Source organism: Pan troglodytes, chromosome 10 (assembly GCF_028858775.2).
Source record: "Pan troglodytes isolate AG18354 chromosome 10, NHGRI_mPanTro3-v2.0_pri, whole genome shotgun sequence".
Taxonomy (NCBI): domain Eukaryota; kingdom Metazoa; phylum Chordata; class Mammalia; order Primates; family Hominidae; genus Pan; species Pan troglodytes.
This window is the reverse complement of record NC_072408.2, coordinates 138,254,458-138,282,456: the sequence shown is the minus strand read 5'-3', so window position 1 is coordinate 138,282,456 and position 27,999 is coordinate 138,254,458. Positions and strand designations below refer to the sequence as shown.

Here is a 27,999-nt window from a genome sequence, read left to right as displayed (position 1 = left end):
TGCAAGCAGTGCATTAGCAAAGTGAATGCATTACTTTTTTTTTAACTGCAAAACTTGTCCATGCCTTTAATCTGAGGGATGAGTCTCCAGGAGAGTTTGTTGTCAGGATTTAACACTTACTTTTGGCAAAGGAGTGATTTGTGCTGGAAATGAACCGGGCAGACCCTGCTCCCATCTCCGTCTGCCCCAATCTCTGTGCTGCCCACTCCCCATTAACAGTGCCTGTGAACCAAGTTACTGCACAACACCCACAAATGGAGAGTGGAGGAACATCACTTTCCACCCCAGGATCATGACGAGGGCTCTGTAACTTTAACAACTGGTCAGAAGACACCTGGGCTTGGGCTTGTACAGCAGCTCCGGAGCCTGCCCTCCCTTATCATCCATGGCACTATGACTTTGGAGGGTCTCAGCTCAGTCCTACCTGCAGAGGGGCTGTCAGTGCTGGGCAAGAAATTATGCATGTTCAGGGCTGGGCCCTAAACCTCCTGTGGAGGCACCTGACATGCCCCTCCCATCTTCCTGTTGACTGAGGTGGTGATGCCCAGGTGACCCTGGAAACCGCATGTTGATGGTAGCTTAGCAGCCATCAGCCTGGGCCCCTGAATGACCGCATGGAGCAGAGTCTTCCTGCCGACTGGAATTACCACTCCACATTCCTGTGAGAGAGAAACAAGTGTTTTCCTCATGAGATTCTTGAGTTTTGGATGTTTCTGTGCCAACACAGCTAACCCTGGCCCAATACACAAGGTGAGGGCAGACTTTCCCCAAGACGAGAAAAATGGTGTTGGGCAGAGGAAGAGGCGAGGCCGGAGGGCAGGTGTGGGAGGGTGACTGGCTCTTCCTGGAGTGGAGGTGGGGGTGGGATGGAGCCGTGGGCCTGTGGGCAGGTGGTTGGGGGAATTGGTGGCTGCCTTCCCACTCCCTCTGGAAAGGCAGCCCCAGGGTTCTCAGAGCTGGACTCTCTCTGTCCAACAGGAAAAGGCAGCCCTGTCCTCTTGCAGAGGGGAGAATACACCTGTGGCTGAGCAGCGGGTACAGCCCCTTCAGTCCTGTGTCCTTCCCTCTTCCAGCATCCCCTGAACTGCTGGGATGACGTGGGATGTGGACCAGGAGCCCCTCTGTCACCACTCGAGCTCAGGGGCTAGAGCCGGCCTGGCTCAGTTGCCAGGTCTGGGGGAGACATTGAGGATTCCAAAAGCTGATTGAACAAGTCCCTTCCCAAAATGAATGGGCTGAGTGGCCAGCACACCTAGGCCTTGTTTCACTTGTCCTGAGGCAGAATCATCCTCGTAAATACAACCCAGGAACATGCACTTTGGGGACGAGGGCCCTCCTCTAGGTTTAGATCAGCCTCCTCCAACCCGCGGCATGTGGGCCACATGTGGCCCAGGACACCTTTAAATACAGCCCAACATAAATATGTAAAATTTCTTAAAACATTATGAGATTTTTTTTTTTTGCAATTTTTTAAAGCTCATTAGCTATTGTTAGTGTACTTTATGTGTGGCCTGAGACAATTCTTCTTCCAGTGTGGCCCAGGGAAGCCAAAAGGTTGGACAGCCCTGGTTTGGATGGACAAAGTCTCCATGAATGAAGTGCATTTGGGCTGGGGATGAGCAAAGGACAGGCTGAGGCTCGGTGAATAGGAACCACAGCTAAGCAGGATGCAGGGTTGTACAGACCATAAACTCAGCTGCCAGAAGGCACATTTCCTTCTTTTCCTATAATTGGATCCATTTCATACCTTGAGCCAATATTATGACTGATGTAAAAGTATAATTTATTAAATTCTAAAGAAACTTAGACAAGATCAAAGTAATGTGTTAGACAGGGCATGAGTAGGAGTTTTGCAGAAAAAAATCCAAGGAGAGAATCGTGTGTGTGCGTGCGTGTGTGTGTGTGCGCGTATACAGTTCACCCTTGAACCACACAGGAATTGGGAGTGCTAACCTCCCGCACAGTTGAAAAATCCATGTATAATTTTTGACTCTCTCAAAACTTAACTATTAATAGCCTACTGTTGACCAGAAGCATTACTGATAACACAGTAGATTTACATATATTTTGTAAATTATATACTGTATTCTTAAAATAAAGTAAACTAGCATACAGAGAATGTTATTTAAAATCATAAGAAAGAGAAAATTTATTTGCTATTCACTAGTGGAAGCACATCATTGTAAAGATCTTCACCCTCATTGTCTTCCTGTTGAGTAGGCTGAGAGGAGGAGGAAAGGGAGGGGTTGGTTGTGCTGTCTCAGGGGTGGCAGAGATGTAAGAGGTGGAGGAGGTGGAAGGAGGGAAGGCAAGAGAGGCAGGCACACTCAGTGCAATTTCCGGGAAATTTTGTCTGACCTGTTCGCTTTTTCATTTTTCTAAAAATATTTTTATGTGAATCCTACTGCCACCGTTTGCTTTAGATTCAGTGCCTGCGTCATAGAAGGGTCTGTGTCAGTAAGGAAGTGAAAAGCAAGATGGAATACTGGAACCCTCCTGGCAGATTGTCTGAAGTCAATGTGTTTTCTGGTATGGCTTTTTCTTTGTTTTCTTCCTCATCATCCGGCGCTGGTTCAGAAGCACTCACCTCCATCAAGTCGTCTTCTGGTTATTGTCTTCTGTGAATTCCTCTGGTGTGGTGTCTGTTAGCTCTTGGATTTCTCCAAGATCCATATCTTGAAATTCTTCAACCCCCCATCATTATTTTTGCCAGATGCACAATCACTTTCATGATTTTTTTGATTGGCTCTGTTGTAAACCCTGTGAAGTCATGTACAACATCCAGACATAGTTTTTTTTCCAGCAGGAATTCATAGTTTCAGACTCGATGGCTTTCACAGCTTTTTCTAACGATGGCATCTTCCACGGTGTAGTCCTTCCAGACTTACATGACATTCTTGCTACTGGAATTCTGTTCCATAACGTTGACAATCCTGGCCATACAGTACCGTGCTTAATGGGCCTTAAAAGTCCTTATGACCCCTGATCTAGAGGCTGAATTAGAGACATTGTATTTGTCTTGTCTTGTATTGTATTAAAGACATTGTATTGTATTTGGGGACAAGACCGCTTTGATGCCTTTGGTGTTGAACCCAAGGCATTCTGGGTGGCCAGGGACATTATCCAAAATCAAACAGATTTTAAAAGGCAGTCCCTTACTGGCAAGGTACTTCCTTACATCAGGGACAAAGCATCCATGAAATCAATCCAGGAAAAGGGTGCTCACTGTCCAGACCTCCATGTTGTACAAAAGACTGGCGGCTGGTGTTTATCTTTTCTCTTCAAGCCTTGGGGGTTAGCGGCTTTATAGATAAGGGCAGTCCTGACCATAAACCCAACTGCATTTGCACAAAACAGTAGAGTTGGCCTCTCCCTGCCTGCCTTCAGTGCTGGTGCTCACTTCTCTTTCTTACTAATAAATGTCATTTGTGGCATTTTCCTCCCAGAATAGAGCACTTTTATCAGCATTAAAAATCTGTTCAGGCAGATAGCCTTTATGCTCATTGATTTTCTTAATGGTGTCTAGTAACTTGTCTCCTACTTCTTGGTAAGCAGAAGCTGCTTCTCCTGTTATCCTGACATTTTTTGAAAGCCAAACCTCTCTCTTTCTAAAATTATCAAACCATCTTTGGCTGGCATTAAACTCTCCAGCTTTAGCTTCTTCACCTTCCTTTTGCTTTAAGTTGTCAGATAATGACTTCAGTTTTTCTCAAATCATTAAAGTCTACAGTATGCCTTTCTCATAGTAATTCTGCACCCACACAAAAGCTGCATTTTCAATACGAAATTCAAACGTATGCTACAAAAAGTGTGAGGTGTTTGTGCTTGCTGGTATAGCTGCAGCAACGGCTTCATGGATTTCCTTTTCTTTCTTTCTTTCTTTTTTTTTGTAATGGTCCTTAGGCTAAATTCATTTATCTTGAATTGGCAAGCAATCTCAGCTGCAGACCTTGATCTAGAGTACATATCAGGCAATTCAACTTTGTATTGTAATGTCATGACTTTTCTCTGCTTCTTGGAGCACTTCCAGCATCACTAGTGGCACTTCTCATAGGTCTCAGGGTGTTACTCAAGGTTTATGGTATTGCAGTAAATATGATTAAAAAATACATGAGAACCACAAGAGATCACTTTTTACTGCAATATGTAATTTACTGGAGCGATGAGCTGTGCATGGGGAGGTGATTAGCATCACACCGCATTTCCAGCAAATACTCAGAACCGTATTAGCAACAGGAGGTGGCCATGAAATTATGACAGTGGTATGTGATGTACTACAGTGAGTTTTATGCATCTTTATGTTTGTTTACATTTCTCTTGACTGTGAATGATGCCATGTAAAGTCTGTGTTTATATGTATAATTTTGATAAATTTTAACTTTTATAATAATTTGTCTAATATTGTGGTAGTAAATGATAAGATAGACTAGTATCTACATTTATTTTAGTATTCATGGTATGCCTAACTTTAATTTTTTTCCAATATTTCTAGGTTATGTGTTTCATCTGCATGTTTTTCAAATTGTTGCAAATCTTCAAACATTTTTCCAACAAATTTACTGAAAAAAATCCACATATAACTGGCACCCCCACCAGTTCAAACCTGTGTTGTTCAAGAGTCAGCTATTTTTATGAGGTGTTTTCAAAAGTTTATGGAAAATGTATCTTATGAATAAAACTATGCATGGATTTCAAATTTCTTTTGCACCAAAATAAACTCATACTAACTTGTTATAATATGTCTGAAAAGTATCTAGTTTGAGACACTAAGAAAGATAAGACATCAGTTTGGAAAGAGTCATCAGAGCAACGTGAATTATGCAAAACTGAAGCAAGAACAAACACCAAATTTATGGTGAAGGTTAGGTAGAGGAATGGTGAAGTCATTGATGCTTTCTAAACAGTTTAGGTGGATAATGCCCCACAGAAAGCAGCCATTTACAAATGGTTACGCCATTTTAAGAAGGAACAGGATGATGTTGAACATGAAGCCTGCGGCAGCAGACCACATCAATTTGAGAGGAAAAAATTAATCTTGCTTATGCCCTAGTTGAAGAGGACTGGTGCTTAGCAGCATAAACAATAGCCAACACCATAGACACCTCAATTGGTTCAGCTTTCCCAATCCTGGCCAAAAAATTAAAGTTGAGCAAATTTTCTACGTAATGAGTGCCCAAACTTGCACCCAGATCAGTTGCCAACCAGGGCAGAGCTTTCAATGGAAATTTTAAGCAAGAGGGGGATGAAGATCTTGAAGCATTGCTTTGAAGAATTGTAACAGGAGATGAAACATGGCTTTGCTAGTACCATTCTGGAGACACAATCAAAGCAATGGCTACCAAGAGATGGAAGTGCTGCAGTCACAGCAAACGTGGCCACCCAAGAGCAAAGGTCATGGCAACAATTTTGGGGAATGTTCAAGGCATTTTTTCTGTTGACTTTCTGGAGGGCCAAAGAACAATAACAGCTGCTTATTATGAGAGTGTTTTGAGAAAGTTAGCCAAAGCTTTAGCAGAAAGTTGCCTAGGAAAGCTTCATCAGAGAGTCCTTCTCCACCACAACAATGCTCCTGCTATTTCTTACCATCAAACCAGGGCAGTCTTTTGTTGTTGTTGTTGTTGAGACGGAGGCTTGCTTTGTCACCCAGGCTGGAGTGCAATGGTGCGATCTTGGCTCACTGCAAACAACCTTGCCTCCCGGGTTCAAGTGATTCTCCTGCCTCAGCCTCCTGAGTAGCTGGGATTACAGGCACCCACCACCATGCCTGGTTAATTTTTGTATTTTTAGTAGAGATGAGGATTCACCATGTTGGTCAGGCTGGTCTCAAACTCCTGACCTCGTGATCCACCCACCTCAGCCTCCCAAAGTGCTGAGATTACAAGCGTGAGCTACCACGCCTGGCCAAACCAGGGCAATCTTGAGAGCATCCCTGGGAAATCATCAGGCGTCCACCTTTCAGTCCTGATTTGGCTCCTTCTGACTTATTTTTTTCCTCATCTTAAAAAGTCTTTAAAGGGCACCCCTTTTTCTTCAGTTAATAATAAAGCCCAAGGAGAGGACATTGCCTGGGCTCTTCCCTGGGGCTGCCCCCTGGCTGGGAGGAGAGCTGACAGTTGCCAGGGGTGGACATTTGGGACAACAGGGCCTTTTCCTGCAGCCTGAAAGCCCCTCTAGGGCTCCTGTTCCATTTCCCTCTTAAATCTAACCAGATGTGGCAGAGAAGCTCGTGGGCAGAGAAGGGGGTCCAGGGAACTTTCCAGAGCCCCTCTCAGCCCTGTGATGGAAACAGGGGCCACCTGGGGAGGATGGTCATAGTGTCATCAGGCACAGTGCCCACTCCACTGCCAGGGACTGTGCTGAGGGTTCATGAGCCATCCAGGGACACTGCTTACATCCCAGTGCAAGATAGCAAAAACACTGGGAAAACCTAAGAACCGAACACAGGGAACTGTCTCAACTTTAGGATGGAGGCAGACGAGTGCTCTGCAGAAATCAGCGGGTCTCACAGATCTGCGTTAATTAGAAGCAATGGTGTCTGCAATCTAGTGAAATTGGTAGATGACAAAATATTGTTTATAAAGTGGTCCCATCTAGGTATTAACAAGGTTACGCCTATTACATTCTATGTGTGCCTTTTTAGAAGTGAGACTGTAAAAGATGGTAAAAATTCAATTCAATCCTAATTGTTCACAGTGATTTGTCCCTGATAATACAAATTTATAGGGTTTACTTTCTTTGCCTGTCATTATTTCCTGACCCCCTCCCCTTCCTGCCTTTATGAGTAATGAATGTGCATTACTTATGCAGTTAAACAAATAGGAGGCTTTTAACACTTGGCTTTGTTTCCTGGCTGGCATCTTCCTCTCCGGGCACATCTCCTAGCAAGAACAGCTTCTGAATTTTCCCGTGTTTGTGAAATGCATGGACATTAGCTCTGCCTGGCACAGCCGAGAGCAAGGAAAAGTCAATCAGAAAAGCAGAGAAAAACAGACCCAAACATAACTCGAGTTCCAGAATATGGTGACACTCTGTGCACCCACACTTAGGTTCGCTCATTCACTCGTCCTGGTGGAAAAGATACCAGGAGATGAGTAATCTAAGAGCAGTCCATGGATGACGGAGGATTTATATTTGGCTTTAGAATAAATTAATTCCCTTTTTAATAATGATCTCCTCCCAGGAGAATGACATTTTTAAATGCCTGACTTGGCTAAATATTAAGAGTGGAGTCCTCAGTTCACGCTGATTAATGGAGAGGGCAGGGGAGGAGCAGGGGTGGGTGGGGGCACACGGAGGGCACAGGTGGATGGGGCAGCCTCTCTGGGAGCAGAAATCCCATAGACGGCATCCCTGGGCCCTTCTGTGCCGCAGCAGGAACCAGTGCATGTAGGATGTCCCTGAACCATGGGTGCCGGGGCAGAGTCCTGAAAGTAACACCTTCATGGAATTCAATAAGAAAAATCTGAGTAGACTTCATGAAATCTGATTCAATGATCTATTCTCATCGTTAGAAGGGGGACTCCGGTTTGGGGCAAGGCCAGGGGAACTTACTTTTCAGGATTAATTAAATAAGCCACGTGTATTTCTCCATGGAGACCTGCCCTGTCTAGCTGCACGCCGGTTAATCAGGGAATTGTCAGGACCTGCTCTTTGCTGCTCCTGGGTCAGATCCCCCCCCCCGCTTTCCCTTGTCCCCATCCCCTCCTCCAGACTGCGGTCACCTACCCAGGCCAGGCTGGCGCTGGGGGGTAGGGGGAGCAGGTCCATGCTCTGTGGCTTTGTGAGAACACAGGCGGCAGGCGCCTCTTCGCATCCACGTTTCTCTCCCCATCGCTCCTCATGCCCTGCCTTTGATGGTGAAATGGAACTAGCTCAAACTCGGCTTCCTTCTGTGAAAACAGTGAAAAGGCACAGGCAAACAAGAATATGTGACCGTCACAGCGCAGCTGGGCTGACAGTCCTTCAAGTGGCTGGGAGTTCTTGTAAGGGAGGATAATTACATTTTCATTGTGTTAAAAAAGGAGGAAATGTGGAATACGCCCACCATCACTGCTCGAATCTCCTCAAATTTCATTTCCTTCTGAAACTGTTGGGAGTCACAGGCAGGCCTGTGGCTGGACTCATGACACCCCCGTGGGTGGGTGGGTGAGAAGGTGCTCGGGGCCCTTCAGTGTGGGGTGAACAAAACCCCCAGACCCTCCGCCAGCTTCTGTCCAGGACTCAGACCCACAACTGCACATGAGGTGCTGAGCCTCGGGCGCATAACTGAATGCCTCCCCCATAAAGATGTCATTGGTGCGGAAAAAGATGAACGTCATTGAAGAGCGAGTTTCCAGCTCAGCAGCACCTGGGCTTTGTCCAGCCTGGGCCAGGGCGGAAGTGCGTTGAGGTACTTCCCGGCGTGAGTTTGGATTTGGGGACCCGAGGGACCCGTGGAAGGTGAGGAGATTCCGTGTCGGTGTCAGTCCTCGGACCTCCCTGTGCAGAGAGGCTCACGTGTTCCCACGCTCCCTCCTTCAGCGCGGTGGGTACCAGAGCCAGATCCGCAGGGAGGGCAGGGCTGAAGCCACGTGAGACGCCCCAAGCCGGGCGATCCAGCACCCGTCAGCGTGAACGCCATTGAAGCCTAATTGTCAGTCATTAAACAGGACAAGACTGCCCAGGATCTCAACTGGATAATTCAAACAATTAGAATAACAAGGGTTTGTTTCGTCCTAACATTACTGAGCCGAAGAACAATATTTGTGGCATTAACTCTGAAAGTGTCTCGTTCTCAGGACTAAGCAGCGCAGCCTGTGACTAGCAAATACTTCACTGGACAAAACCCCACTCTTCCCTGTAGTGTGGCCTCAGGGTCCTCTAGGGAGAGCCCACTCTGACCCCACACCCAGGATGTTCATTACGACACATAGGCAGCTTCTTCGGGATATAAAAAACATCACATTTTAATGACATAATCACCTCTCTTCATTATGTCATTAGCAAAAGCACCATAATTACACACTTAGAACCTGAAATCATCAATAGGGGCCCTGTTTTGTAATTTGAACTATAATTTATAATGGTGAACCCTCCACAGTTCCAGGCAACATGCAGAGAAGGTAATTTCTAGATAGATGACAAGGGGTGCCTTCAGCAGCCTGGGTAGTCACACTGTTCGATAGTAAGAAAGAGGTTTGGAGCCCTGGTGGGAAGCTTCAAGTTAAAGAAGCCAAGAAATTAAATAAACGGAAAGTAGATTTGAAATACACACGGCAAACTGGCAATTTGTCTTTGAGTGTTTTAAAATCACAAACAAGACACTCTGGTGTTTTTCAAAGACAAAGGTTGGGATTTCCCCTAACATTTAGAAACAGTTGGGAGCATGTATGTGAACTCATGTGTTGAAACTGCTCTGCATTCATTTAGGACTTTTATCTTCAAGTCACCTTCTGGAGGACTTGGGCCTGTGTTTGGAAACGTCCCTCTGGAGCCGCGTGGGACTCCTTAGGGTTCAGCCGCGTAGGTGCTGGGGAGTCTGGAGCAAATAGCACCCACCGGTCTGGGTCCGCTCTTCCTTGCTGAGGGGCGTCTGGAGAAAGGAGGAGCCTACAGGTGGAGGGGGGGAGGTGGGGTCCTGCCTGTGCCTGGGGTCCTGCTGCCTCAGGGTCAGGACCCTGGGAACCCCACCCCGACCCACTGTGTCCTGCTCTGACTTTGCCCTTGGTGGCGGCGGTGGGGGCCGGGGGGTCTCTCCGTGGTTCTGCCAGGCTGGGAAATGCCTGCTCCGCATCTAGCTTCCTGCTACCCCCTCACCATCTTGGCTGTCAGCACCGCTCCAAGACCCAAATACTGGGGCTGTGGATGGAGAACCTGGCTGGAGGCAGTCAAGGCTCCGCTGTTCAGGGACTTAAGGGGACTGAGCTGGCCTGGGGTTGGTCGCACACTCACTGTGGCTGCACATTCTCGTTCTCTGCTTCCAGGGCAAGGAGAGGACCGTGCATCCTCAGTGACAGCGGTGCCTCACCATGCTTTAGAGAAGCCTGTCCTTGCCCCCGAGCTGCTCTCCATGGAGTCCTGTTTGCGCACCGGAGGTCCCTGTGAAGGAGCGTCCATCAGGTCTGGACGTGCACCTGACCTCGCTGACTGAGAACGTGGTGATGAAGGTGACTAATGCTCCATTACTTCTGCGTCTGATACCCAGGTCCATGCAGGCTTCTCTGGCCTCTGTCCTTGGATCCTTAAATTAATCCAAGGATGCAGCAGTTGGGGCCTCACTGCAGAACTCGCGTATTTACCACACAGGAGACTGAGGCAGGGAGTGGGTTACGGAGGGGACGGGAGAGCTGAGAAGTCAGACGGGGGCTGGGAGGCAACTCAGAGGCCGGGAGAGAAGGCGGCGGCTCCATCCCTGGGCTGGAGCGGGGTGGGTGGTGCTGGCGGAGCCCAGGGCTGGGGTCTCTGGGGAAGCTGGACCCACAGCGGCCTCGGTGTGCAGGAACGACGTGCGCAGCAGGCCGGAGGCTGCCTGATTCTGACGCGTGTTCACGGAGGCCCGTGTGCAGCGATGATCCCCAGCCAGCATCCGGGTGATCCCCAGCCAGCATCCGGGTGATCCCCAGCCAGCATCCGGGTGATCCCCAACCAGCATCCGGGTGATCCCCAGCCAGCATCCAGGTGAGCCCCAGCCAGCATCCGGGTGATCCCCAGCCAGCATCCGGGTGAGCCCCAACCAGCATCCGGGTGATCCCCAACCAGCATCCGGGTGATCCCCAGCCAGCATCTGGGTGAGCCCCAGCCAGCATCCCGGTGATCCCCAGCCAGCATCCGGGAACTTGGCTTTTGGAACGTTTCCTGAGTGACTGGTTGACCAGGTCGTTGTGCACTCAGGGAACTAAGCCGTTCCCTACCAGCTGCCTGGACTCTGCAGTGTGATCAGGGCACGCCTGACTTCTGTCACCACAGTGGCTGCACAGGCAGAGGGTGCCTATGTGACCAGCCCCCTGTAGAAGCCCCGCACTCAGAGACCTACACGGCCTCCCTGGGAAGCGACACTCTGGATGTGTTGCTGACTTGGTTGCTGGAGCAAGACGCGTGTTTGGTGGACTCCCCTGGGTCTTTCTCCCCTGCTGATCTTGCTACGTGGCCTTTCTCTGTAATAAGCCATGGAGTCCACTCTCTAATCACGCAGTGTGTGGTGGCCCCAGGACCCCTGAGACATGGAGCTGGCAGGGAAGACAGGCAGCTGCCCGAGGCGCTTGAGGCAGAGAAGGATGGGGAATAGCCTGGCTCCTCCCTGCCCCCCATCACCCACCAGGGCCTCTCACTGTCTGAGCTCAGCCTGAGGCTAGCTGACCAGGGGTGTGGGAAGCCCAACTCTACAAATTCACAGCAGATCAGCCCCCAACCCCCACAAATTCCCAGCAGATCAGGAAGGGTGGGGCATGGATGAAAGGGCATCAGGGCCACAGGCCCAGGACAGGCACGTGGGTTGCTCTTGGAGGCATTTGCAGGTACACTAAGAAGCTCCAGGAAGGACACACACACACACATATACACACACATACACATACATATGCACACACATACATACACAGACACACACACACACGTACACAGACACACAGACACACATACACACACACATTCCCCTGCCCTCCCATCTCCAGACCTTGCGGTCCCCATGAGCCTTCCGATTCCTAGCACTGCCGGGCTGTCCTGAAGGCTCTTTTGGCCAGAAATGGGCAGGGATCTGACAGCACCTGCTGTCAGGTGAGTCCTGTTGTACTCATGTCAGAGATTAGGACGAGAAGACACAGGAGTGAGTTGGGCTGGGGTCTCAGCTGCAGATGACAAGGAGAGCACAGAGGAAAGCCTGGCCCACCTCCCCTCCCCACTGGGCCCCTGGGTGGGATACCACCATTTCCAGAATGGGCTGTGGGTTGCGCAGGCTCCTGAGGTTCGCTGAACCGGGGCTCTGAGGGGTCCCCAAAGTGCTTCCTCCCTGTCCTGTGCCCCCACCCCATGGGGTGGAAGAGCCGCCCGCAGGCCTGGGTTCCGCCATGCACAAGGGAACTGGACCTTGGTGACTATTCAGGAGGGAGTCTCCGGGCTGCCCTTCCCATGACCACACGTCAATCCCCTTTGGCCCCAAGGGAATTTCTCCTAACCCTCCCTTGGAGGAGTCCCCTCGGTGCCAGCCCACCCTCATCACTCTCTCCTGGACCCCCATGAACAGACTCCATGGCGCCTGCACCTGTCTTTGTCCTGCCAACCCTCCCTGTCCAGAGCAGCCGTGGGGCCTCTTACAGTTTTAAGTCTGTCTGCATCACGCGTTTCCTCAGAGTCTCCTCAGGCTGTGTGAGTCCTCGTCCTAACAGGCCCTGACTGCCTGGCGCTGCCTACCTCTCCTGCCTCAGCAGGAGCTGCCCACACCTGTCCTCAGCCAACCAAGCTCCTAACCGTCGGGGATCCTGGGACTCGGGCCTGCCTTTGCTGGACACTTCCTTCAGATTTCCACCTGGCCACGTTCCACTCTTTCTTAAGGATTCTGCTTAAAAGTCACGTCCTCTAAGGCTCCTCGCTGGCCTTCCCCACCACATTGATGTCCAGGTAAGGAGCTCGGGGGTTTAAGGAGCAGATGGAGCTGTGGGGCTGGGCACAGATGTTGAGGCAGGGGTGGGGGCAGGAGCCAGGGAGTGTCAGGCTTTGACCCAGAAAGGAAGGGAGCCATTGGAGGGAGCGTGTGGCCTGGTGACTGTGGTCGGGAGACCTCTCTTCCTTAAGCGATAGTTGCTGTGGGCACGTGAGAAGGAGTGGCTGGGCGCTGCTGCATGGCCGGGCTGCGTCTGCCCTGCATGGCCACAAGGGGGGCAGGTGCTCCCGCAGTGGAGCTGCTTGCAGTTCCTGTCCCTGCCGTGTCACATGGGCCTCTGCAGAGTGTGAGAGGGTCCCTTGCAACTCTGTCTGTGTGATTTTGTAGTGTCTTCCCCAGGAACACCCTCCCAGTCACATAAACCTCAGGCCCACAAGGCCTGGGCGCCTCTCCTGCTTCCCTATGCCATGTCCCTGGGGGACGAGGGCCCCACCTGCCAGCTTGTGGACTTCAATTCCCATCAGTGCTCACCCTACTGCAGCCCATTCTCACTGCAAATGCTCCTTGTTTTATTTATTTATTTATTTATTTATTTATTTTTGATAATTGGGAAAACTTTTAACTGTGATTCATTACATTAATACCCAATAGATGCATCTGGCAAAATAATTAAATGATAAAAATCACAATAATTTTAATTTTAAAATCAAAATAATTTAAATCAGCTTAGTAAAACCTTTCTCACCTTCCACCTACGCATTTCTTCAGTGAGAAAAATCTTGGTCTAGTGAAGTTGGGGCAGGGGCAATGTATAAGCCCTCTTACATCCCCAGGACACAGCATAAGTCTGGAATAGACGGTTCAGGAAGCAGTCTCTTAAACTGCATCGTGATGATGAAGTCCTATATTAAGTAAGATCCCAGAGATGGTTAATAGCAGGCAGGCTAAGAGTTGAAACCTCTAGTCTTATCCTTATGAAATATTGCTTCCAGTTTAATTGATTTTATTTAGATGGGTTTACACTTAAGCACAGATATTCAGGCAGCACTTGTATTTCCCTAGGGACTCTGTTTATAAACATTCAGAGATAGTTATGGATAAAGTTAGAATATCTTTCCCTCTTTTGCTTAATATTTATTAAGGACTTACTATGTGTTATATTCTGTGCTATGTGTTTTACATAAAATACATCATCACAATGACCTTCTTTTGCAGATGAAGAAACAAAAGTTCTGAGAGGTCTTCAGGAACTTGTATATAATTACAGAGGTAATAAGGATTGGTTGGAAATGAAACCAAGGGCTACCTCCTGTCCCCAAAGCTCATGCTCTTAACCCCTTCACCATGAGTTTCTGGTTCTATTCCTAGACTCTAGGCATCATATACTCCTGTTAATACTTTCTGTCTTCAAGCAAGTCCATTTACATTTATATTATAAAAGGTTAAGTTGTTCATGAATATAGCTTCTAGATTCAGACCACCTGGATTCAAATTTAGACTCCACATATACTGGCTGTGAGATATTGCCCAGTGTGCATAATCTTGCCAAGGCCTCAATTTCTTCACTTATAGTATAGGGAAGACAGTATGGCCTACCTAGTGACAATGGATGGTTGTGAGGATTAAACGAGATAAATCATGTAAAGCATTTGCCTGACTCTTATTAAGTGTTCAATAATACTCTCATAGAGTGTAAACTCCTTTGAAATTAGGCATAAGACTTTAGGTATACAAAGAGCCTGAACAGAGATGTACTTGAATTCACGTCTTTGTAAAACACAAAAATTATTGCAACAATCTTCAAATAGTCTTCAAGCCTTCTCCACACATTGTTGTAATCTATGTAAAGGAAAATAAAAAAATCTCAGCCACGCGCAGTGGCTGAAGCCTGTAATCCCAGCACTTTGGGAGGCCAAGGTGGGCGGATCACCTGAGGTCAGGAGTTCGAGACCAGCCTGGGCAACATGGCGAAACCCCGTCTCTACTAAAAATTCAAAGAATTAGCCAGACATGGTGGCATACACCTATAATCCCAGCTACTCTGAAGGCTGAGACAGGAGAATCACTTGAACCCGGGAGGCAGAGGTTGCAGTGAGCCGAGATCGCACCACTGCACTACAGCCTGGGCAACAGAAGGAGATGCTATCTCAAAAAAAAAAAAAACAAAAAAACAAAAAACAAAAAAAAAAATCTCAGGACCCCATTCTCCTTATGCCTGGAGACTGAGTCATGCAACACCCCTTCCAAATGAATAGCTGTTACTAGCATCGTGAATAGCCAGATCCCCATGAAAAGGTAAAAGTCCTCAGGTATCTACAAAAGACTGGCCTGTTTCATTTTTAAAATGCAATTTCGTCCAAAGCAGGAAGGGGGCAGTGGCGCCGAGAAGCACAGCTGTGCAGAGGACGCCCCGTGGCCGGTGTGAACGCCCAGCTCCTGATTCATATGCAGGGTGCTTCACGGGAGGGTTGGAAGGTAGTTATATCAGAATGGCACATTGGGGGAGGGACTTGCCTGCCATTGCTTGGACCCACATCTGCAGCGTTTGCATGCTGAAAGCTGTTGTTATTCTAACTGTTGACAGCTCCAGCACAGCTCTCAGCAGGAAGCCCGCTCCTCCCCCAGTGTCTGTGGCACCATCACTGAACCAGTATCTGCAGCAGCCAGCAAACTGAGTAATTACTGATGAGCCCCTTGTTCCTCGGGACCCACTGGCTCTCATCTGGGGCAGGCCACTTGCAGAACATTTCACCCAACAACAGCAGGAAACATTCTCTCCACGTTCACATGGTACGAGGAATACATCCTATTCCAGATGATAAAACAAGTCTCAGGAAATTTTAAAGAATGACATTATACCAAGTAAGTTCTCCAACAACACTGGAGTGAAATTAGAAATCTGTAATAGAAGAAAACTTGGTAAATTGGTCTATATGTGAAAATTAGACAACATATTTCTGAACAATAAAATGGGTCAAGAAGAAATCATAAGGGATATTAGAAAATACTTTGAGATGGATAAAAACAAAAGCACAATATACCAGAATTTATGGGATGCTGTGTCACAAGGAAATTTATTATGGCCACATACATCTAGATTAGACAAGAAGAAATATCTCAAGTCATTAACCTAACTTTCCACCTTAGGAAGCTGGGAAAAGAAGAGCACACTAAGTCCACAGGAAGAAGAAAAAAGTGAATACAGATTAGAGCAGAAATAAATGGAATTCTACTCATTTGGAAGAATCAAGAAAATTGACAAAACTTTAGCTATGTTGACCCACGAAAAAAGAGGGACGATTCAAATGATTAAAATTAGAAATGAAAGAAGAGCATTACTACCAAGCTTATGAAGAATGAAAGATTGTAAGGAAATATGGCTAGGTGCAGTGGCCCACCCCCATAATCCCAGCACTTTGGGAGGCCAAGGTGGGCAGATATCTGAGGTCAGGAGTTCAAGACCAGCCTGGCCAACATGGTGAAAACCCGTCTCTGCAAAAATACAAAAATTATCCAGGCGTGATGGTGGGTGCCTGTAATCCCAGCTACTTAGGAGGCTGAGGCAGAAGAATCACTTGAACCCGGCAGGCAGAGGTTACAGTGAGCCAAGATTGTGCCATTGCACTCCAGCCTGGGTGGACAGAGACTCCATCTCAAAAAAAAAAAAAAAAAAAAAGGATTATAAGTAAATACAATGTACCATGTACACCAACAAATTAGAAAACCTAAATGAAAGGAACAATCCCTAGAAAGTTGCAAATTTCCAAAACTGACCCAAGAAGAAAGAGAAAGCTTGAATAGACCTATAATAAGTAAAGACATTGAGTTCACAAATAATAACAATTTCTACAAAGTAAATTACAGGACTAGATGGTTTCATTGAGAAATTCTCCAAATGTTCAAAGAAGAAACACCAATCCTTCAAAAACTCTCCTAAAATATGTGAGTATGGAATACTTCCTAACTCATTCTCTGAGGCCAGTTAGTACCCTGACACTAAAACCAGACAAAAGTATTACAAAAAAGGAAACCATAGATCAATGGCCTTAAGAATACAGACACAAAACTCCTCAACAAGGTACTATTAATCTAAACTGAGAGGCATATAAAATTATAATTAAAAATTATTACCAAATAAGATTTTTTCCCCTGGAATGCATTGTTGATTCAACATAAGAAAACCTATCAATATAACAGTATATTAATAGAGCAAAGAACTAAAACTATGTGATATCTCAATAGATGTGGAAAAAAATAGTTGCATTTGACAAATCCAACACTTTTTCATAATAAAAGTATTCAACAAATTAGGAATGAAGGGAACTTCCTCAACCAGCTGAAGGGCATCTATGAAAAGCCTATAGCTAACATCATGCTTCAGAGTGGAAGATGGAACTATTTTCCCATAAGATGAAGAATAAGATAAGGATATCTGTGCTCACTATTTCCATTCAATATTGTACTGGAAGTTCCAGCTATGGCACTTAGGTAAGGACATGAGATAAAAGGCATCTGGATTGGAAAGGAAGAAGTAAAATTATCTCCATTTGCTGAGGATATGATCTTATCTATGGAAAACGCTAAACAACCTACACACACACACACACACACACACACAAAATCGGTTAGAGCTAATAAATGAGTTCAGCAAGGATGCAGAATACAAGATCAATACACAATCTCAGCTGCACGGCTAAACACTATCAATGAAAAAACTACAATGGAAATTAAGAAATAAGTGCCATCTATAAAAGCATCAAAAGGAATAAAATAGGAATAAATTTAACTAAAGACATGCAATATTTGCATACTGAAAACTATGAAACATTGTTGAAAAATTAAAGAACTAATAAATGGAAAGACATCCCATGCTCATGTATTGGGAGACTGAATACTGTTAGGGTGGCAGTATGCGCCAAATTGATACAGATTTAATGCAATCACTAGAAAACTCCAACTGTCTCTTTTGTAAAAATGAATAAGCTGATTCTAATTCCATAAAAGCCCTGACTTGACCATTATGCAACCTATGTATGCAACAAAATTGCACTTGTACCCCAATTTATAGCTTACCCCATAAATTTATAAACTGCATAAATTTGTACAAGTAAAAAAATAAAATTCATGTGGACATGCAAGGGACCTAGAATAGCCAAAACAACTTTGAAAAAAGAACAAAACTGGAGGACTCACACTCTCAAGTTCAAAACTTACTATAAAGCTACAAACTGAATAGTCCACAGAAGAGTGAACTTGGATCCTCACCTCACGTTATGTATGAAAAATAACTCAAAATGAATTAAAGACCTAGAAATAATAGCTAAAAATATAAAACCCTTAAAAAACACAAAAGTACAAATCTTCATGACCCTGGATTAGGCAACTGTTTCTTAGATTTGATATATATATATATAAAAAAACAAATAACCAAGGGGAAAAACATAAATTGGACTTCATCAAAATTAAAACATATATGCATCAAGGAACACTATCAAGAAAGTGAAAAGGCAACCCAGAGAATATCTGATAAGTATCTGGTATCCAGGATATATGAAGAATTCTTAGAACTCAACAGTAGAATGAAAAATAAATTTTAAAATAGGCAAAGTATTTGAATAGACATTTGTGCAAAGAAGATACACAAATGTCCAATAAGCACATGAAAAAATTTGCATCTTTAGCCATCAGGGAAATTCAATCAAAATCACAATGAGATACCACTTCATACCCACTAGGATGCCTATAATTTTTTAAAAAAGCAAAATAATAAAAGAATAAGTATTGGTGAGGATATGGAGGAACTGGATCCTTTATTCATTGTTGGTGGGAATGTAAAATGGTGATGCCGATAGAGAAAATAATTGGGCAGTTCCTCAAAAAGTTAATCATAGAATTATCCCATGACTCAGCTATTCCACTCCTAGATAGACACTCAAGAGAACTGGAAGACATGTTTACGCAAATACTCATACACAAATGGTCATGGCAGCACTATTCATAATAGCCGAAGGGTGGAAATAACACAAATGTCCATCAACAGATGAATGGATTAGAAAATGTGGTCCATCTCTACGATGGAACGTTATTTAGCCATAGGAGGGAAAAAAGCACCGCCACAGGCTACATAGTGGATGAACCATGAGAACATTTTGCTAAGTGAAAGAAGCCAGACACAGAGGCCACATGCCGTACGATTCCATTCATATAAGGGGCCCAGAAACTGCCAATCCATAGACACAGAAAGCAGCTGGTGGTTGCCAGGGGCTGGGGAATGGAGAGAGGAATGCACGCAATTTTTGGGGGGTGGGGTGATGAAAATATGACTGTTGCATAACTCTAGGAATGTACTAGAAACTACTAACTTGTGCAGTTGGTGCAATTATATGGTATGTGAATGATATCCCAGTTTTTAAAGTGTAAAAAATAAAAGAATTGGGGAGCGACTGGACACATTGGGGGTGCAGGTGTGGGCAGTGCAGGCCCAGTGTTTGCACTCAGTGGGGGCAGGGAGCAGCCCCCGCCTGAGGCTCCTGCACCTGGGAGCCCAGTGTGAGTCTCATTTCTTCCTTGGACCAGGAGGCAAGTGTGTGGGTGAGCAGTGCGGGGCTGGTGTGGGCTCCTCTCCTGGGCTCGCCTCCCTCCCTCCCCGTCTCCTGCACAGCGCCTGTCCCTCCCTGGTGTCTTCTGGTGCCTAATTTCCTGGGTATCCCAGACGCCTGACTACTCCTTCATGAACCTCAGTCAGTTCTGTTCCTGTCCGGAGATGCCTGGCCCAGGGAGGCCCCCACAGTCCCAGTCCCTGAGTTCTGGCCTCCTCCTGGGTCAGGGCCCCCAGCCAGGGTGTTGCCCTTCCAGCATCTCCGAAGAAGCCCTGCTCCCACCAAGGGAGGCTGTCCGCCCTACAATTTCTCCTTTTAAAATTAACTTTCCCGATATTTTCCTATTCTAAGCACAACTCATCATTGCAGGAAATTTAGAGACTGTAGAGACGTAAAAAAAAAAAACAAAGTCCCCATCCATGGCCAACGTTTTCCCGACTTGCACAAATACAGACAAGTGATATGTTTTTCTTTGTTAACAAAAAATGTAACCACCCCGTCCAGGTTATTCTTAAGCCTGACTTTCTCACTGCATGGTGTTTTGTAAACGGTTCTTCATGAAAATAAAATAACCCTCCTGGGCCTCTGTTTCAGCAGCTGTGCGGCATCCCCCCGCGCCGTCTCCATGAAGAACCTGACCCCTCATTCGTGGGGCGGAAACTCACCTGAGCTGAGCTCCAGGGCATCTCCGCGGGGAAGCGGGGTTGGTGGAGCAGCATCTGCCCTCCTCAGTGCCCCAGAGACAAACTGGCCCAGAACCCTCTTCCAGCAGAGGAGCCCCGCACCCCTGGGAATGGGGATCAGTGGGCCCTGGTGGGTGGGCACTGCAGACGGGGCGCTGAGGCCGAGGAGGGTCCCCACAGACCAGGCAGACCAGACGGTGATGGCTTTAGTCTGGGCCACAGCAGCCTGTGCCCCTCAGTCTGCCTTTTGCATCTCAGGAAAAGCCCCACCCTCCCATCCACCAGGGGCACTGGTTTCTGCACCAGCTGCCTCCCTCTCTCCAGTAATGGCCTTTGCTTTGCCTTGGAGGAGCCCACCCCTGTTGGATGCAGATGAAGATGCCAAGGGGAGCCTGGCTGACCATGGAGCCATCATGGAGGGAGGCAGAGCTGAGGGCGGGGGGAAGTCCCAGCTGCATCACAGGAGCCCCTGGATCCAGCCGCACCTGAAGGTAGCTACCCTTGCACCTCTGAGTTACATGAACCAATAAATCCCTTTCATTCTTAAGCCAGTTTGAAGTGGGTTCTGTCCCTGACAAATGGAGTCCTGGTTGGTACCCTTCTCTGTCCCTCACACCCCAACTGCAGTCTTCTCAGCCTGGGAAAATTTGGAGAGAAATGAGGGGGCCGTGGAGAGCCAGGTTCTGAGGCTGTGCCCGCTGCACCCCTCCCTCCACATAGGTGAGCCGATGTTTAGGAAACGTTACTTCCATCTAAGCCTTTGGTAACATCCTGGTGCCCGCGGCACCCACGACTGGAGACCTGTCCCCAGAGTTTCTGTCTGCTCTTATGAGCCCCCAACTGCTCTCCCCCAACACCCCTGTGCTCAGCAAGACCCCAGCTCCTCTCTGATATTGGATCCCTTCCGGCCTCCCCAGTTGTGCTGACCCCTGAAGCAGGAGCTTCGGAATGTCCTGGGTTTCTTGGCTCCTGCAGAGCCCCAGGGTCCCTGATAAATGTCTGGCAATGGTGGTGCACCCAGTAACTGTTCACCCACTCCCATAAATATGCCGTTTACTGCTGAATTATAAAGGGTGTGGGAACAAGAGAGAGTTTCAAATCACTTCTCATTCTTATGGTTTGAATACATTACCACCATGATCTAATTAGGCTTGTATTTCATGCAGAGACCACACTTCAAAGTAAAATTAAAAAATAATTCTAATATGAGAGGAATTGAATGTTTCTAATATAAAATTTCAACCGCTGTGCTTGGCAGGCAGGGAAGCTTGTGGAGCCTCGTTATCCTAATTGAGGAAGCCCCGGAAAGGAGAGCCATTAAGAGAAGTGACATTTTCCCGGACGTCTGTCCTGAGAGCTTTCCATCCCTCCCGGATGCTCCGGGTCTCTGAGCACCCCAGCCTGTGGGTTCTGACAGGACGTGGGTGGGGACAGGATGGGGCCTCAGGCAGGTGCCCCAGCCCTGTGTAGGGGAGCAGAGGCGGGGCGGTGGGGACTTGCTCAGACCCTCCTTTTCCTGCAGTTCCAACATCGCACGGTGGGACTCTGGGCAGGGTCCTCCCTCTCCATCTTCCCCTCGCTGGGACCCAGCACAGCACAGGAGGGGCGGCCGACACCATTTAGACATCAGAACTGTCCAGAGTGTTCTGCCCTCTGTCTTAAGTCACGACCCCGGATTCCCCAGGCAGCCACACACAGCGGTCCACACCGGGAGAAAGTCACCGTGAGAATTATGGCACTGCAGGAGGCTGTGCGTTTGCTTTTGTTGATCTGTTTAACTGCAGCCTGATTTATTCCTGGGGTGGGGTTAGGTTGGTACCGTAGGTGGGTTAGTCTGTGACCATCAGCAGGCGGTCCTTCATCCCACTCTGCTTGTTCCCTTGGATGAATTTTTCCAGCGAGCACAGGGAACCTCCTTCCTTTTGCTCAGTGATGCTGACGGCCTAATTGATTGATTGCTGTTATTGACCTAGCCCGGCTCCCAGAGGCTTCTGTGTCAGGGCTGCTTGGGATTTGTTGAGGAAACATAGCAAGCTGTTCCTCTCATCGTCATTTGTCATCTGTGTCTGAATGTTCATGACACGTTTTTGACCTAAGCTACCTGATCTACATGACAAATTATTTGAGAACATAAAATCTGAACTTGAAATTTTAGCAAGAAGAAAGCCGACGTTCGCTTTTCACCTTCACTTGGGCTCGGAGCTGTCTCAGAAAGACATATCTGATTTCTGTTACATGAACAACATGTTTCTTTTTTTCCAAGTTCTGAGGCCTCCAGATCACAAGTCAGATTAGGACCAGGCCCTGAGAGGCGGGAAAATCCTTCCTGAGCTCTTGTGGTCCCAGGACCAGAGACCACGTGAGAGTTAACTCCTCACTCCCCACAGGGCTCTGGGGGAGTTCCCCTTCCAGCTAGAGGGCTTTGCATGGAGAGCTGGGCCCTGCCAGGGGAGCCCCCTCCAGGCCAGCTGCCCTGGGTGCTGGGAGGAGCGGCTGCCCCGAGGCGAGGACTGATCTGTGTTAAAAACTGGAATTCTGAAATGACAATGGAATCTGAAAGAGAGACCAGGGGATTCCCAGACCTGGGAGGAAACTGCATTTCACCCCGTCAGGCCTTGCCCTTGGCCTCCGCAGCCCAGGACAAATACTTCAGGGCAGTTAAACAGCATTAAGGCAGGAGGAAGAGGACCCTGGGTGGCTCCGGTGAGGGGTGGCCCAGGTTGGGGTGGGAAGGAGGTTGTGCCTGTCCCAGGTGGAAGAACGAGGCAGAACCAGTGAGGAGAGGCCTCTCATCTGCCTGCCCTGGACAAGTTCCACCCTGTGGCCCCGCGTCCTCCCCTGTCCTTTGAGGCTGCCCCAGGGCCATGGTTTAGAACAGCCGGTGCCCACGGGGAGCCCCACCCCACCCAGGCCTCTTGGCCCCACTGGGTTCTGACCTCCTCAGGAGGCTAAAGTGACTCGATGGGAGGCAGGAGAGCACAGGGGGAGCTCACTGCAAGTTGAGGTGCAGGGCCCAGGGCCACCCAGAGAGCAGCCACAGCCATGGCCCTGGGGATGGGGGCAAGGAGCGGGTATGCAGGGCCCTGCCCAGGTCAGCAGGAGTTGGGGGTGCAGAGGGCTTTCCCAGGGACACCGGGCTGTGGAGGGAGCAGTGAGAAATCTCAGGGCATGGGGCCCACCCTGCGCCCCCTCCTTGTTTCCTCTTGCTCCTGACTCTGCCCTCTGTTGGCCAAACCCTGGCAGGGGCCAGTGGACTTACAGCCTGGACCCCGAGGGTCAGCCCACTGGACACAGCCAGAGAGGCTGAGGAGCCTCTGAGCAGAGCCCGGGGTGGCAGCCTCTCCATCCACCAAGGCCTGGCTTCTCAGGCTGCCCCAGTGCCCTCAGGTCCTGGTCCCGCCAGCCTCGGTCCCACCGTGGCCTAAGATGGGCCCAGGGGTGCTTGGGAGTGAGTCTCCCCTTGAAGGCAGAGCTGCTCCTCCTGCCTCACCCGCCGTGGGCTCCACCTCGGCCCAGCCGGAGGGACTCGGGGGCCCTGGTGGAGGGGACCGGCCAGAACCGCTCAGAGCCCAGCGTCCCTGACTCTTCGGCACAGGCTGAGGTTCAGGAGCCGTTCCCAGAAGGGCGCCCTGGGTGCAGGTGTCAGAATATGGGGGGCAGGTGTGGGGAGGGGTTGAGAGGTAGGTTGGGGTCTCTGCCCACGTGAGGCTGGACCAAGCCCGCCCTGGCCTCCCTGGTTTTCTGTGGACTTTAGGGTCACCTCAGATGTTTCCTCTGACAGCAGCTCCCAGTTCCCATCCCAGGAGGACCCCACACTGTCCCTGAGGCCACCTGGTCAGGGCCCTTCCTCACTGGCTGATGCCAGAGGGCTCCCACGGCTTAGGGTGGTCCCAGGACCTGCCACCTGCTGGCCCGGACACTGGGACCTCAGCACAAGCCTGGGCCTGGGAAGGGTGGGGACAGAGACCCCCAGCCGCAGCATCCCCCACAGGCGGAGTCAGCCCAGGGGTTAAGCAGAGGAAGGGAAGGGCAGAAGTGTGGGAGGAATGTTCCCTACAGTTTCGCACCTCCGGGACACGTGGCCACAGCGGGGCTGGAGCTGTCACCAGAAGACCGTGTCGTGGACGCAGCCCCCTGTGCCCTGACCCTGTGGGCGTGTTTGCCGCATGACACTGAGTGGTTCTGATGAGCACAGCCAGTCCCCAACTGCACTGCATCCAGCGTCAGCTTCCTGGAGGACGGTTCTGCTGACCCCATGCAGCTCTGGGCTTCCTCCCGTCAGCGCCAGCACAATTCAGTGCCTGGGAGGGACAGCGGCACAGCCCACCCGACAGCAAGCCCCACCCATATGTCCGTGGTGAGGAGCGCCAGCTTGAGGTGACTGTAGGACTAAATAATTAGAGAAGACGCAGACTTCGGCCACCTGGAGGGCCCTGGGGTCTTTCCCGGCAGGAAGGCACAATTACAGCCCAGAGTCTCCCAGGCGGGCCCATCTCTTCTCAGGACCTGGATCTGCATCGCGCCCCCGGGCAGGGCCACGGGGCTGGTGGACAGGCTCAGTGCCCCTGAAGTGAGCCCCTCACAAGCAGGGGGGAAGCCAGGCCTGGCAGAGCCGCACAGGTGCCCCTGCTCCGTGACCCCAGAGAGCACCACAGGCTCCCAGGGAAATCGGCCATGCAGGCTTGGCGTTGGTGACCTGGGGAAACTCAGCCACTTCGAACATTAAGGGGGCTCCTGGGTGTGGCTTCCGCGGGCCCAGGGCGTCTTTGGCAGAGTGGAGAGGATTCTTTGAGCAAAGAATGTTCCCCTGACAACCCGATCAGGTGGGTTGAGCTTGGCCGAAAGAGCATCACTTGGGGACAGTGACCCACATGTGTTGGTTTGTTCTTTCATTCATTCATTCACTCACAAATTGTGTGTCACTGAGGCTACCGAGAGGAATCATGCACAGGTGACCTCGTGGGGGACTGAACACAAGTGTAGCCAGTTCAGACCAGGAATCCAAACCGCACAGCCCCCAACCCGCTCCCCTTCCACTCCTGTGTTCCGTGGGTAACCGCCCAAGGGGTCCACCTTGCCTGTCGCCTAGACAGAGCCGATTGATCAAGACAGGGGAATTGCAGTGGAGACAGAGTCATTCACGCAGAGCCCGCTGTGTGGCAGACCAGAGTTCTATCATTACTCAAATCAGTCTCCCGAGCATTTGGGGAGCAGAGTTTTTAAAGACAGTTTGGTGGGTCGAGGCTTGGGAAGTGGGGAGTGCTGATTGGTCAGGTTGGAGATGCAATCATAGGGGGTTGAAGTGAGATTTTCTTGCTGTCTTCTGTTCCTGGCTGCGATGGCAGCACTGATTGGGCCAGATTACTGGTCTGGGTGGTGGCAGCTGATCCATCTGGTGCAGGGTCTGCAAAATACCTCAAGCACTGATTTTAGGTTTACAACAGTGATGTTATTCTCAGGAGCAGTTTGGGGAGGTTCAGACTCTTGGAGCCAGAGGCTGCATGACACCTAAACCGTAATTTCGAATCTTGTAGCTAATTTGTTAGTCCTGCAAAGGCAGACCAGTCCCCAGGCAAGAACGGGGCCTTTTCGGGAAAGGGCCTTTATCAATTTTGTTTCAGAGTCAAACCATGAACTGAATTCCTTCCCAAAGTGAGTTCAGCTTACACCCAGGAAAGAACAAGGACAGCTTAAAGGTTAGAAGCAAGATGGAGTCGGTTAGGTCTGATTTCTTTCATAGTCATAATTTCCTCAGTTATAATTTTAAGAGAACCTGGGACAGGTTCCTTAATGTCTCTGTTTCTTCCTCTATAAAATGAGGACAGCAGCCAGCTCACCTTCTGGGGGTGCTGGGCTGACTGAGTCCTGCGTGGAAGGTGCTTAGAGTGGGGCCTGGCCCAGGAGGCCCCTCAGCTCTCAGCGGCCCTCACTGTGGAGCCGTGGGGCGGGTAATTGATTTTCTGGTTCTGCTGACGTGAGACTCTGCACCTGCGAGGCGGAGGCTGCCCAGTGCTGTTCAGGGAGCCTGGGCTCTGACTGGCCATTCCATGATTCAGCAACTTTGGATTCTCACCATATCCACATGTGAGTTATAGGAATTCCAAGATATGCATTTTGCAAGACAAAATGAGAGAAATAGTTCAAATCGAATATGCCCAGTTAGATTTAACACATACGCCATTTATTATCCGCTGTTCATTTCAGTCTGTGTTCTGCTTCCTGAATATGTTTACATCTGTTCTGCATATATTTTGGAGAACCACTGAGCATTGTGTTTTGGGGTGATTTGTAAGGGCGATTTTGACCAAGCAGTTTGCCCTCTGTGCCGGCGTCAGGACAGAGTCCACATACGGTGTGTGGGTCTGCCCCATAAACAAGGGATCCGTTCCTATCTCAGGATGAACATAAAGGTGTGAAATGAGAATTCTGGCAGTGTCTTCCCTCTGCTTCCGGGCTCCAGAAAGCACTTAGGAGTCTGAGCTGGGGCCACACTGCAGGCTTGTCCACACTGGAGACAGCACAGCTCTGTGTCAGCTGCACAGGGGACACCATGCTGAGCCAAGGAAGCCAGTGCTCCTCTCCTGAGGAGGTGGGGCTGTGGGGAAAGCAGGGGCTGCAGGCCAAAAGCATCTGTGACATGGAGCACACAGAGGGTCAGGGTGTGGTCAAGTTATAGGGGTGGGGCCAAGATGGAGGGGCGGGGTCAAACCACAGGGGTGAGGTCAGGGTGGAGAGGCGTGGTCAAATCATAAGGGCAGGGCCAGGGTAGAGGTGAGGGATCAGAGAAGGAAATGGCTAGAAATAGGGGGTGGGGACAAGATGGACAGGGGTGGCCAAGCCATGGGTGTGAAGATAGGGGAGGGGTCAGGGTGGAGGGGCGGGTTCGATCTGCGGGAACGAGAGGTGTGGTCAAGGTGTGGTCAAGTCATGGGGGGTGGGGCCAGGATGGAGGGGCGGGGTCAAGCCACAGGGGCAAGGTCAGGGTGGAGAGGTGCGGTTAACCATAAGGGCTGGGGTAGAGGTGAGGGATCAGAGAAGGAAATGGCTAGAAATAGAGGGTGGGGACAGGATGGACAGGAGTGGCCAAGCCATGGGTGTGGAGATAGGGGTGGGGCCAGGATGGAGGGGCGGGGTCAAACCACAGGGGCAAGGTCAGGGTGGAGAGGTGTGGTTAACCATAAGGGCCAGGGTGGAGGTGAGGGATCAGAGAAGGAAATGGCTAGAAAGAGGGGGTAGAGATAGGATGGACAGGGGTGGCCAAGCCATGGGTGTGGAGATAGGGGTGGGGCCAGGATGAGGGGAGGAGCCAGACAGAGGGTGGGTCCAGGATGAAGGGCATGGTCTAACCATGGAGTGCTGTCAAGCACTGGGGGAAGCCAGGATGGAGGGGCAAGGTCAAACCACAGGGGTGGGGCCAAGGTGGAGACGTGTGGTCGGGGTGTGGTCAGCCCATAGGGGCGGGGCCACATTGGAGGGGGCTGGGTCGGGCATGGGCGGGGCCAGGCTGGAGGGGCGGAGCCAGGCAGGGGGTGGGGTCACACTGTCCTGTAACAGGGGAGGGAGGACACACACATCCTGACACCCAGCCTTTGAGGTCTCCACGGGTCTCACAGCCCGTACCTCACTGCGTCCATCTCTTCCCCCACTTCATGACTGGCCCTCAAGAGTCAGGACTGAATGAACCCCACTGCACAGTGTGACACATCACATCTCATCTGTCTGCGCGTGGATTCCCTCAGGCTTCAGGCTTTATGATGTATTTTCGTTCCTTCCCATTCCTCCTCCCATTCCCCTCCCTGCCGTTAGGAAATCACTGAGCCGTGTGTAATGACGATCTTTTTATTGGGACGTGTTCTTGGAGAGTGCCCATTGCTGTTTCTGGGCACGAACGTCAATGGTCTCATGTGATTAATTTCATTCTGTGTATTTTTAAACTTTTACAAATAATCATGTTTTAAAGATGCTCTCATATCACTCCGTGTGCAGCAGCTCATGCTGTCTCATGGCTGCATGGTTCTCCGTGTGCGCCCACCCCATTTTCCTCTCTGTTCTCCCAGGGACACCCACCCAGGTCCTGTGCCCCTCCCGGCCCCCACAGACAGGCTCAGAGGTCATCTGTGGGCCTCAGAGGTCATCTGTGGGC

At 49.5% G+C, this 27,999-nt stretch overlaps 1 protein-coding gene and 1 long non-coding RNA gene across 8 annotated transcripts in view; one reads left to right on the top strand and one right to left on the bottom strand.

Moving 5' to 3' along the window:
* LOC112205025 (uncharacterized) overlaps positions 1 to 20,401 on the top strand; it is a 47,516-nt gene extending 27,115 nt beyond the window's left edge. The window contains exons 2-5 of one of the 7 annotated variants that reach the window (XR_010148212.1): positions 9,963 to 10,145; positions 10,478 to 12,591; positions 13,790 to 13,843; positions 19,771 to 20,401. Coding sequence is in view for 3 of the 7 variants with exons in the window: in XM_063786159.1 (XP_063642229.1) it covers positions 535 to 552 (18 nt within the window). In the remaining 4 variants the exon portion in view is untranslated. Of the gene's footprint in view, positions 1 to 534; positions 751 to 978; positions 1,036 to 2,423; positions 2,530 to 4,492; positions 6,730 to 9,962; positions 10,146 to 10,477; positions 12,592 to 13,789; positions 14,220 to 19,770 lie in introns of those variants that run through there. The other 6 variants (XR_010148210.1, XM_063786159.1, XM_054664743.2 and 3 more) reach the window with 6 other exon arrangements.
* On the bottom strand, positions 2 to 10,577 carry LOC134807526 (uncharacterized). Its single transcript, XR_010148213.1, has 3 exons — positions 9,931 to 10,577; positions 7,726 to 7,889; positions 2 to 659 (listed from the first exon to the last, which is right to left on the bottom strand). It is a non-coding gene; the product is annotated as an uncharacterized LOC134807526 (long non-coding RNA).
* Positions 20,402 to 27,999: the final 7,598 nt, after the last annotated feature.